The sequence below is a fragment of the Neopelma chrysocephalum genome, unplaced genomic scaffold, assembly GCF_003984885.1.
Source record: "Neopelma chrysocephalum unplaced genomic scaffold, ASM398488v2 Primary Assembly neopelma1_209, whole genome shotgun sequence".
Lineage (NCBI taxonomy): Eukaryota > Metazoa > Chordata > Aves > Passeriformes > Pipridae > Neopelma > Neopelma chrysocephalum.
This window is the reverse complement of record NW_020897871.1, coordinates 1,063,859-1,076,639: the sequence shown is the minus strand read 5'-3', so window position 1 is coordinate 1,076,639 and position 12,781 is coordinate 1,063,859. Positions and strand designations below refer to the sequence as shown.

The window sequence follows — 12,781 nt, the reverse complement described above, 5'->3', positions numbered from 1 at the left end:
TAGAAAATGTCATTCCAGAAATAAATGAGACTTTTCTTTACTAAGGCTTAAAAGTTGTATGTAAACTTTCTCATAGTACATGATGTCACCATCCCTGGAGGGATTTAAGACATGTAGCTATGGGACTTAAGGGCCTGGGTTAGTGGTGGACTTAGCAGGTTAATGGTTGGTCTTGATGATCTTAGGGGTTTCTTCCAACCTATATGATTCTGTGGATCTATGTAGGTGGGTAAAATAACTGGAAAATGTGATGATGATGTCAGTGCTTGCAGTAATAGGTAACATTTAAGGATTCAGACTGGGGAAATAATATTTTTAAAATATGCTAATAAGTGGAATTAGGAAGGGAGGGAGAGTTAAGTGGAGTATACTAAACATGAAGACCCTGATTTACTTGTCAGGGATTGCAAGGTTCAATGTCCATGGCTGCTGTAGATAGAATATAGCTCTTTTTTTTTAATTTCAGTTAAGCCTGCACTGTGATGTACTCATTACATGCATTAAAGGAGCTGGATTGCATCATCTGGGTTCTGATAGATAAGTATTTCAGTGCTGCAGAGACCATGGAATTGCTGCAACTGTATAGAAAAACTGTATATGACTGAAGAGAAAGAAAATCCTCATAGAATCACTCCAATTCCATGAGTGTAGTTCTGCTTACTTTACTGCAGAGGAAAAACTTAGCAGCACCTGCAGCTGATTGCACATGTTCTCCTGGGAGTGTGTGCGCCTCGGGAGGCTGCATGGTAGGGGTTGGTGTATGAGGCTGCCAGGATGTGCTGATACCTAAATTACACATTTACTCTGCTGAAGGAGGTGGCAAAACCTGACACGTAATGGTGGGTTTGCAAAAATCATTCGCACTTGAGCACTGTGACCTCAATTAGCTGTTGCCACGGTGATGGAAGGGCCTGTGTTTAGCTTGAAATACTGACCTGATGGAATCACAGAGGGATGTAGAGAGGCCACTGTGGTGTGTCGAGCTCCGGCAGAGCTGTGCCAGCCTGTGAAGAGGCAGCTGGCAGTGTGGGGATGGAAAACTGGTGCTGAGCAGGCTTGGCCTCAAGCAGAGGACGGTGCTGCCATCGTGACACACTGGTCCATCGGTCCAGGGATGTGGGGATGAGAGGAACCAAATAGGAAGTGTTTTTTGGGCAAAAGCTGACAGAATGGAAGGCAGAGATACCTGTAGGATGTTAAGACAGCTGAAAGGTCCTGGTGTTTTTTACACAGGGCTCTAGATTAGAACCCACTTTGTCCTGAAACATCTTCAAGTGTCAGACTCTGCTTCATTGAAGGAATTTATTGTTATTCAGGGTTTCAAGTGTAAGAGAAGTTCCATAGAACACTTTGTTATGCCAAAATTTACTTTCTTGCTCATCTGCAGCCATTCCGAGGGAAGACTTTTCCTTTTGTCAGACTTGGTAGTACTGTAAATCTCACAGTTCTTCTTTGTTTCTTTTCCTACAGTTTGGGAGCAGACAGCCAAATACTTTTTTGCAAGTTTGTTGATATTTTTCTTTTCTGCTCCTTTTGCCAAGCTTACACAATTCTGAGCCTTCATGAGCCATATTCTGCTTTGCCTTTCTTTTGCAGATGATTTTCTACTTATCTGTCTTCATCTTTCTACTCTTACTGAATACATCATTTCTCTATTCTTGCTTTGCTTTCTTTGGAAGGTCTGTTTTAACTGCCCTTTCTTGCTATTTGATGGTATTATAGTGCTCTCCCCCACTTTGTTTTCTCGTTCATGTGTTGCTGCTCAAAGTTACCCTCTTGTGCTTTTTCCCCTTCGAGTTATACTTTAATAATCTTGAGCAACAGATTGGGGCACTGGCAGGGCGCTTATGGGCACTCCACAGGGAGGAGCAGAGAAAAGAGACTAGTTCTGTTCATTCCAGCATCCTGTTGACACAAATTATTGAAGATATGCTAATAGGAGATACAACCACATAGATGAGTTTCAGAGTTGCGTCAAAGTATCTTATGGAGAGTGAATAACAAACAAAATGAATGTGTGCAAGAAGAGAAGTATTTTGAAAACCTATTTACTGTAAATCTAGGAGATTTTCAATGCTTGTCCATGTTTGGTTTAAAGAAAGAAATTATAAATATGTATTACACTATAAGAAAATTCTGTGCTCATTACCCAAAACAAGATTTGTACAACAATGCTGAACAATGGGATAGGATTTGGCTGTTTATTGCTCTCCTCTATGTGCCAGAGGGGATCTTCTTAAAGATCAAGGCTAAAGAATGTATACCTACAATCTGAGAAGACATTTAGGGATGTTCAAATTTAATGTCTGTTATGATAAATGTTAGAAATGTTAAGATGTATTTCAGTCAGTGGCTATAGTTTTATGTGTTTCATTAGATGAAACCTGGAACCAGCACTGAACTTTCTTTTTATTTCCCCCATTCTGGCAAGATTGATCTACTTGATAGGTAAAGGCAGGGGCACAGGGCAGCCAGAGGTGGGGAGTGGCCTTTTCTTGCCCTGTCACTTTAGGAAGCTACTGAAGCAAGAGCAGTTCCTTTCTGTGGCTGCAGGACTGGAGCCAGGAGCTGTCTGTGTCCCTCAAGCAGAGCAGAGTTCCTTTTTTGAGGCATAGGACACCACGACATGGGTGGCAGGGCTTGACCAGCCCCATGTGATGGTGTGTGGCAAAGTGCGTAACAAATTCCATTGACCTGTTAGCAAATATTTACCTCAGTGGTGGAGGTCTTTGTGACCCTTATTCATGTGAAGGGTGTTAAAGTGAAGGCAGAGGTCTGTGTATCTACAGGGCAGCCAGAGAACAAACTGTCCACAGGTGCTTTTCCTCCAGCACTGCTCTGAGCACAACTTTCTTAAGCACAAAATCTGCAGTTTGATTCTGTCAGCCAGTGAAGATTTTGGCCTCTTTGTCCAGTCTGCCAGTTAAAGCAAAACATGTTGATGGCTTTGTAGTGCAAGAGCTGAAAGTAAATTCACGAAACTGTGTCAGAAGGAAGGTGAAAACATTTTAAGCTTTCTGGTCAAAAGACAATTTTACTACCAGGTTTGAACATGGAACTGGAGCAAATTTCATAAATAGTTATTAATTTAAATGCATAACTAGAAATCTAAATACATGAAACCTAGCAGTGTGTTTGCTCTTTGCACCTCTTTATAGAGCTGCTGTAGTTTAATCTAGCCTTGAAATAGAAAGGGTATATTCCAATCTTGCTTACTGATTTTTTTTCCTAAAATAAGTAAGCTCACTTGAAATTCCTTGAAAAAAGCAGAGATATACCTGAATAATGAATATACCTCAGTGTGGTGATGATTTGTTTTCTGTTCCATACAGACAGTAATTCTTACAGCTCTATATTCATCAATGCTTGCTTGCACTCTGAAGTACTTTATATATGTACTGACAGTGTATGTATTTCGCTTTGACCAGCATTTACTGCATTTAATGCAAAAGTAGGCTCAGATTTTTTAACTGCATCCCTGAATTTCATGGTAGATTGCTACCACTTTTCCCTGTTGTTCTCTGCACTAAAAAGCAGCAGTGGGAGCTCTTGACATCCATTACAGAGTTTCATTGCATTGAACATTTCTAGTGGCAGAAAATTCAAACAGACTTTTAACCGTTTCTTACCTTCTACTGAAAGAAACTGTATTTAAATAAAGGATGTAAAATTAATCTGAAAAAAAGGACTGTAAAGCTGTGTTTCATATCCCTTTTTTATCTGCTCTTCCTGCCACAGTACTGAAACTCAGAAACTCTCTTTTGTGCTTTCTTAAGGCAAATATCCATAACTGAAGGCCAGATTATGAAAATAAGGCTTGATTTCTTGTGCAGTCTTAATGTGTAATTAAAAACAAAACCTGTGTGTTATATTCCCTGCTAAAGTACCTTAGAAGATCATTTTTTCGAGTCAAAATCTAGGTAGAGGTTTTATTTGCTTCTTTTATATACGACCATGGTGACTCAGTGCTGAGCAGAATCAGGAGGGGAGGACTCCCCTTCCTGAGAAAGGACTTTGTCACCCATCCAGGAAAACTCCTCCCATTGTACTTGCTCCATCAGGAGGACAATCCCCTCTCCATCCTCTCCCCTCTCCCTCTGCACAAGAATTGTTTCCCCACATTATCTCCAGAAGTCTCCCCAGCGCTGCCCTTCCCCACTGATTTCCTTGTTGACATTCCTTTATGTTTAGGTTCTATCTTTACTGCAGTTCCCATTTGAAATGGATGCCAAGTCTACTCGTCCTGGTTTCTTTTATGAGGTGTGGTGACTGCCACACCTGCTCTCTGAAGTGTCTTTAGTTGATGGTTCACTTTAAAATGCTGGGGTTTTTTAAAAATGCACTGTTTGGGTATCAAGCACCTCAGAGAAGTCCTCTGACTTTCTGTACTGAACTTAGCAGAAAGTGGGTTGGCTGGTGGTGCTGAGGAATGGAATTCTACCATGGAAATCCACCACTGATTTCTTCCTCTACTGTGAAGTTTCATTGACTTCAGTCTTTTTTATAAAATCCTACTGTTTGAACTGGAAAGTCTCAGGACCTTAACATCCCTCAAAAATCCCACAAACAATAAAATCTCTTTCTATTGTAATGAGCCCCAAACCCTTTTGAGAAGTGCTTAAGCACACGCCCGAGTTCCATCAAGGTAAACAGGTGCGCAAATGTTTCCTTGCTCAGAACACTGAACTCCATGTTCCCACAGCAGTGGAATAAAGTGCACATTCCCCTTGCTGCAAGAGCACCCAGGAAGGAGTTCCCAGAGCCTCTCACTTCCATAAACTTCTTTTTTTCCTCTGTAACTTTTCATTCTGGAATACAGACTTCCAGAAGGCCTCTTGAAACCATCATGGTATTACTTTTTGCAAATTCTTTTCTAACAAACATGTCTTGATCTGTTTTCTTCTCTTTATGCTTATAGGCTGTTTTCCTTCATTTTAATCCGTGTGTCTTCCTTAAGTCTCGCTTTCCTCAGTGTTTACACATTTTGTCAGCGCTTCTTCCATCAGCCAAGGTGTTTCTTGTTGCCAGATGCTTTGCTGCCCAGCCTTGCAAGCCAAGAGGAGATGTTTTTGTGTCTCTCACTGTGACCCTTTTCTGGTTGTTCGGGGTTTTTTTTAATCCTGCTTGTTGTTGTTGAAAACATTTTTTTTCTCTCATGGATGCACTGCGGTAATTTGTAGACGAGTTCATGCAGTTCTTCCAAGGGCATGAGGTTTTTATTTAAGGCTTTTTTTTTTTTATGCTGTAGAAGCTCTTAATGGTTTGTATCTCATCTGCTGTAACTCCAGTGTGAAAATATTCCAGCAGTTAATTACAGCAGTGATGAGCATTGGGAGAGCTGTGCCTCTCAGAGGCAGTGCTCGTGCTGCAGGGCAGATGCAGGAGCTAAATGAATGCCCTTGGAAATTCTGGGTAACCTGGAGCAGACAGCCCAAATTGCTCTGGGAAGGGTCAGCACAATCCAGACAGGCTGAGCAGCAACATCTCAGGAGGTGCAGACCTCAGAGGTCAATGGAGCTGAAGGTGAAGAAAGTGAGGAAATATCAGCTGCAGTCAAAGGTGGAAGGTAGAGATGCTGAGTCCCAGAGCAGAGCTTGAGGGAAAAGTCCAGTGGGGGAGAGAGCCCAACTGGGAAGGCAGAGATCACCACCTTGCTCTTGTGTGATGCTGCACTGCAGGAAGGTTAGGGAACAACTCACCCGTGTTATGAAACTACCACTTGAATTCCAGAGCAGGGTCCATGTCAGTAATCTTTCCATTCGTAGTCCAACTGTGTTGTCTTTGGCTTTGGATCGTGATGGAAAACCTCTGGAGGAACACCAAGTTCTGTTGTCAGTTCCCATCTTTTCTGTATTCTGTTAATGTGCCCAAACTGATTTGTAGGCACTGTTCCACCTTTCAGTTGCCATGTCAAACTCTGAATTGACTTTGGAAGTTTGAATACTTCCATTAAGTTGTCTGTCAGCTCCTGCTGACAGAGAAAAGTACATAAGCTGCAGTCAGTGGTCTGTTCCCCTCCATTCTCCTGTTAGGTATCAAATAGCAAATCAAATGTGTATGAACTCACCCTTCTGGAAAAGTATTTAATGTTTACTAAGGTGTAAGAGAAGAAATGTTGGCCAATCACAACAAGGAAGAACATGGAGAGGGTAAAAAGGGAAACACAGATACTTCCCAGGTAATAATAATTTCAAAACCCAATCATCCAAAGAAACAAACACGAAGAGAATACAGAAACTATGTTTAAAATCCAGGCATAATGAAAAATCTTAGCTAAAGTAAATTGACTCCCACAGAGTACATGTGTCAAATGTATCCTCCTGGCCCCTTCCACACAACTGCCTGATTCCTTCTCCCTCTGAAGGGTATGAAATGTTTGTGTCTCAATCTGCTGGCCTCCAAGGACCCCTGATATGTTTGCTCTGATGGTGCTTAGTCTGTGCTTTTGAACCTCTCTTACAAGGCAATTATGGTTTTCTGGAATGACCAACCATATTTCTGAGCCTCAGTCTGAAAAAGGACATTTCAGTCTAAAAACGGACTTCAGGATATTTTTCGTGGTGCCAATTGAAGGGGATGAAAAAGTCAATGTGTCATTTTCTTTATTAGATTCCTATAATAGGACTGTAACATAACCAGCCTATAATGTGACCCAGCTCATCTTTCAGCTTTGTAACCTGCAGACCCTCTAAGGGACCTGTGCTGGCCACTGTAGGAAAAAGGGACCTTCCCTTTGTATATTGAAAGGAAAATCCCATTGCTGAGGGATCAGCATGCTCACATGTGATCATCCATGTTCACATGGCGAGTACAGAAATCACTTTAGAAACTTAGGAATTTTACTTTAGTAATTTCCCCCACAAACACTGCTACTCATTAATACATTTGGTAAGAAGTAAGTTTATGGATGGAAATCCGGAAGTCAACTGGTATTGCATGGAATTTCTTCACTCCTTAGGTGTGCCCACACCTTAGAGAAGCCAAAGATAAGTCTCAACTAAAAGTGCTATTTTTCGTGACAGAAGGATTCAAGGAGTGTTCACCCATCCAAGTTTTCCTGTTTCTCCAGCCTTAGAGAATGCCAGCTCCTCTGGATTGACTATCCCGAGAATTTTGCCATTGTTTTAGTTGTTACCATGAAGTATTGGATGGCTGGCTGGAGTTCTCCCACTGCCACCAGAAGCAAGGACGGGGAATGAACACTCCCAACAAAGAGAAATCTGTGACAAAAGGTTCAGTAACACAGCCCAGTGGTGCTGCCCTGACAGGGAACAACTCTAAAGCAAATGGGAAGCAGTTTGTTGCATGAAAATCTTACTCAGCATCCCAGGAAATTCCCCACAGGAATGGGCGATGATATAAATCCTTCAGCCTGGCAAGAGAGATTAGCAGTGTGCTGGAATTAAAGATAACACAAAGCAGCATCTGGAGTAATTAGTTTTAAATATCATGTCTAATTATCTTTGAGGGAGAAGTTTGTGTGGTTTGTTCAGGAGCAAATCTGAGCCTTTCAGAGATGACACACGTGTAATTAACCACATTTTAACTCATCTAAAGTGATAAGCAAGGTAATTATTCAGATTGTTATGAAGTTAGCAAAGGGATTTTTGGTAACTACTGCTTGGTTACAGCACATTCTATGCAGTCAAATTTGAATGTTCCAGTCTTAGGGTGATGAAATCCCAGAAAGCTTTTATATGAAATAAAAGGGAATAAATGTCTTTTTGACTATGTATTTCTTCTTATCTGTGTCATAGCGTGTTGGAGAGGAAAAAAAAGTACAGCTGGCCGCCTTCTCTTCTTCTGTGAAGGAACAATCTGTAGGCCTGGATGTGAAAGCATTTAATCCTGACTAGAAAAGAGAAGAACTGACATGACAGTGAATGTTACGAAATCCAACTATTTTCCTGTTAAACTAATGCTCTGAAAACTGTAAATACATGGAGCTAAGGTCACCCCTCTTTGAGCTGAAAATAAGATGCAGAATTTGAAAATTAGAAGTAAATTCAGCTACCTAAACTAAGAACTTTTTTCCACTTCCTTGTTTTTTTCTAAAGATTTTGAGAAGACTTCTGCTGAAATACTAATCTCTATGACTTTATTTTTTTAAAGTAATTATTAAAATCTCCCAGGGTTTTTGGCATCCATATAAAATACTTCATTTAAATATAAAATGGCTCTACTAGCATTTTCTACTTCATGACCATCCCATGGCTGAAAACAGTCAGCATTGGATTGGATAGTTCAGTAGTTTATCATCTAAAAAGATGATGCTCTTGCCCAGGACTGGTGTTTATTTGCTTTGACTGCTCAACAGGAAAATATAAAAAGATATAGTCCGGATCACACTTAAAAATTGATAGAAGCTCATTAAAACTTTAGGGAAATTCTCCTTTATAAATAGCCCGGTAGGAATCAGGGAAAATAATAAATATTTCTAGCAATTTGTGGATGCAAAAAATTCTGTGTGAATTGAGGTGGAATTTAGCAAGATGCCCTTTGGGGAAGAAATGTTTGACAGGAGATTCCCAGAATTGTAGACATAGAGGTGAAGCAGCATCCCAGCAGGGGCAAAGGATAAATCATTCCCCTGGCTGTGGGAAATCTGAGATGTTTTCTTCCTCTGTCTCACAAATTGAAACCTACTTTTCCTACTTGCTATTTCATAGCTTAATTACTGGACTAGAGGATACTTTAGAGTGATACATGGGTGTTATCTGTGGTTGATACTATTTTAAGTAAACAAGCATTGGCTAATATTAATCTGAATTACAGCTTTCTTACCTCTTGCATGAATGCCACAATCCCTAAAAATAGTGTCAGTTTCTTGCTGTCTTTTTCTCACTTTCAGTGAAAATGGAAAAGAGACTAAGAAAAGAATCTCAGGAAATACAGTAATAGGATTTTTTTTAAAGTTTTTTACTTAAAGCTAGGTAAATAGGTTTATTTTCACCTAATTTCTTGGCAAAAATCATGTATTTAATAGGAAGCATTTGCTTGTGAAATTTTGAATTTGGAATTTGCGTAAGTACAGCAATAACTAGTAAGTTGTCAGGAATCCTATTCTCAAACCACCTTATTTTGGTAGCTGTGATAGTATTTCCTTTCCCTGAGGTCTGATTTGCACAGCACACTATCCAGCTACAATTTCATAGGGTTTTGGTGAAGACTACTCATCATTAAGGTATTTTCCACTGGAATTCCAAATTTAAAGATGTATTTTACCAAACCTAAGTAAACACCACTAAATTAAACAAATCCTCTGTGCCAGCTGGAAATGCATGCAAGGCTTTCATCGTTTTTTTTTGCCTTTAAAGAGTTTTTGCTCTCCCTGCCCCCTCAGACTCTTCTCAGAGTAGGTATTTTATCTGCATTATGGACAGAGTTCTGTTGTTCTCTGCTTTTTGTGCTGTTTGCAACCAGCAAATCCCACTATTCAAACTGTTGTGCTGAGTTGTTTATGTCTCATGTTGGCATAATGACAATTGAACACATCACAGGCATGGCCGAGCCAGAGCTTTGGAGTCCTGGAACAACACTGGGCTCGTGGCTGCCAAAGCCCTCCTGCTCCCTGGAACCCTCCCTGCTCAGCTCAGGAGCGAGATCGCTTTTGAACTCCCACAAGAGAAGAGTTATCTGCTCACTAAAGAGAAAGAACAGCCCCAAAATACATTTCTATTTAATAAAGAATCCTTTGTCTTTTTGTGTGTAAATGTTGTTTTGCTTTCTGTGTTGAGTTACTGCAGTCCAGAGTACAGGTAGGCTGGATGTGCCACCAAAAGGGCCCAGAAACATTAATGGAATATTATATTAGAATATTGTATAATAGACATTACTAGAAATTACGTAACATGGAGCCATTTAAATTATCCACATCTTTGTTGATGGTGGAAGGGTGGCCATGTGCTACAAGGCTGCAGCCTAGGAAATTAAGATTCCCCTGTTTGTTCCTCAGCTGACCTGTTACTGTGACACAGTTATTGCTTTTATCTCTTTGCCAACTCTGCAAAATTATGTTTCAATGTCAGGGGGTGCCAGACACTAAATTAATGATAAACCCGGTCTTTATATTAAAGACAGTAGAAAAGGTGAAGTTATAATGATTTTATTATCATTATTAAAATCAGTTTAAAATATATAGACAATGAGATATCTGAAATCCAGAGTTCCAATATATTTCATTTTCTGTACCTGTGAGGACTTAACTCTTAGAGATGTTGTTCTGTGTTGATCTCTACATGAAATCCCAGTTTGGATGGATTAAAAAGGTGTGTGTGGGAAAGAGGAGTAGAAAGGCCACGTGTACTGGGTGTGTGGATTTGCTGAGTTTATGAAACACCAAAGACAAGAAACAAAACGACAGTATGAGATCATTTGGGTATAATGTGGTTTCTCTTCTAAGCTTTCTGTTTTGTTTTGCTTTATTTTACAGTTTGCCCAGCTGGTGTCTGTCTACAAAACTTTGGGTCCTGAGAAGTTCCCTTTAATCGAGCAAACGTTCTATCCAAATCACAAGGAAATGGTACGTGCAAATAGCAACACTAAATACAATAAATACACTTCCTGGCTGTGTAAAACAGGAACTGTAACACACCATTCCTTTTTCCCGTTTACTGTCCATTTTAAAAGCCATGTGAAAACCTTTCAGGGGGATGAGGCTGGGCGACCACTGAAAAGCATTGTGATGGTGAGCTGGAGGATTCTCAGATGGGAAGGCAGTAATTTTTCAGCTAACCAGCTTCACATCTTGAAGAGATTAAATGCTGGTAAAGACACTGAACAACCGTTAAAGTGCAAGAGTTACTTCTATGGCTTGTTTTCACCCCAGTTCTTTATGATATGTTCAAAGTGTTTATTGTCTTTGGAGATGATGCACAAGGCTGTGTGCTGATTAGTGTAGAGCTTTGAATTCACCTAAAATCAGGGTGGTTTTTACTTTTGATCTTCATGTACTTGATTCAACATTGATTCCCAGTCCCTTACAGACATAAATGCATTCTTAAAAATAACACATATGACCTTTACTCATGACCTGTGTTATGCTACGGTCATTTTTTTCTTATTTTTCTTAGGATTTCTAATCAGAAATTCTTTCCTGAGTATATTTCTCGAGAGGAAACACTGAGAGAGACTGGAGAGAGGCTCTTTGCTGATTGAATAGCCTGGCAGAGAAGCATCAATTATTGTAGAATCTAATCCATTCAGTATATGTCCCACAGCTGGGATTCAAGTACTGCAGCAAGGTCAGGATATATCTGTGAGTCAGCTGTTTGTGCAAGGTCCCTAAGCTGTCACTGCTGTGAGTCTGTCCTGAGACTCTGGCTGGCACTTAGTTACCATAGGTGGGACCTCAGGTAAGCCCCGGGGACAGCAGGTGACTGAGATCCCTTCTGAACTCTTCCTTCTCCCATGTCCGCCTCATCCTGTGGTAACAAACACAGTATGGAGCAGTTCTGCTGTATTTTTTGCAAGAGTGCCAGGATGGCTCTTCATCCTGCTTTTCCAGCTCTCTCTGGTTCCTTTGGATTATGAATTCACAGATGTTTCCACTTCTCTTGTCGTATATGACACTTCTGAGAGGAGATTTCACCACAGTGAGGTGGCACACAGAGGTTTCATAGAGCCAGAGGTACTGATTTGGAGCAGCAGGTCTAAATGTTGTCACAGATGGTCAGATCTTTCCAGAGGGAAAAGGGGTTCTGTTGATGGATCTGTCAGGAAAATATACAATGCACAGGAAGTGTTTTTTGCCTTGGGCGTTCCTTCATAACCGGTAGAGAGGCAGAACCACATCTCATTTTGCAAGATGCTTTTTTAAATAGTAATAAGGTTTTAGATCTATTTTCCTAAGAATATCTGAGATATTCTTATCTGGTTTGTCATTTCTTGCTTGCAGTTTATTGTTCTTTCTTGGTTATTTTATTGCCTATTCAGGCTCCCCAGGGAACTGGCCATGGCATCTCACCGAGCCTGTCAGGGTTCAAGGAGCATCTGGATGATGCTCTTGGGTGTATGGTTTAGTTGTAGGCAGCCCTGTGGGACTCCATGACCCTTATGGGTTCCTTCCAACTGGAGATAGTCTACGATTTTATTGAAAAAGCAGGTCTTTTGAATGCCTTACTAAATTGCAGTACATAGAAACAAAGAGCATATCCTATAATTTTGGGGCAAGAATTAATGTTTTAGATTTATAAGTTTATATGGCATATTTTGCTGTGGAGTGTAACAACTGTGTCAGTGGTTTCCCCCCCTTTGTTCCCCTACATGCTCATTAAAGTCTAGGCTACTAAGTTATTTGCCTTTTGTTTGAACTTGTGAATGTTGTTCTCCACAGCTGAGTAATCTTCTTCACATATTTTATGTAATGAATGTTAATCTAGAGAAAATGAACACGTTTGGGTATCGCATTGCCATATGTGGCTTACAAGTACTGCAATAACTGACTCTGATGGGGCTCATTTCTTTGGTTTTATTCCTTCTGAAGAAAGGATTTGGAACTCTGTGGCTTGGGAAATAATCAGGCAACATGGTACAAGATAACACTGCATTCAGATTTCTAGAATGGGTTCTAAGATGGTCTGGATACCAGTCTTCTGTTGCTGAACTGAAAACATATCATGCTATTTATTTTTTGTTTCATTTTTTTAAACACTTTAATAACAGTAGGCCTTGTTTGCTTATACAGAATTCAGAAATTACAGTTTAAAATATTTTTTCTGTAGTTCCTCTTGTGTTTGCTCCTTCCTTTCTTACTCCCTAAGGGGAAACGTGGAGCCCTCCC

The 12,781-nt window shown here is 40.3% G+C and overlaps 1 protein-coding gene across 1 annotated transcript in view; it reads left to right on the top strand.

Annotated features, from left to right (window-relative positions):
- The window catches only part of SYN2 (synapsin II), a 175,226-nt gene that overhangs the window by 74,569 nt on the left and 87,876 nt on the right, over window positions 1-12,781 (top strand). The window contains exon 5 of the mRNA XM_027703173.1: window positions 10,433-10,522. Coding sequence (XP_027558974.1) covers window positions 10,433-10,522 — 90 coding nt within the window. The remainder of the gene's footprint in view (window positions 1-10,432; window positions 10,523-12,781) is intronic.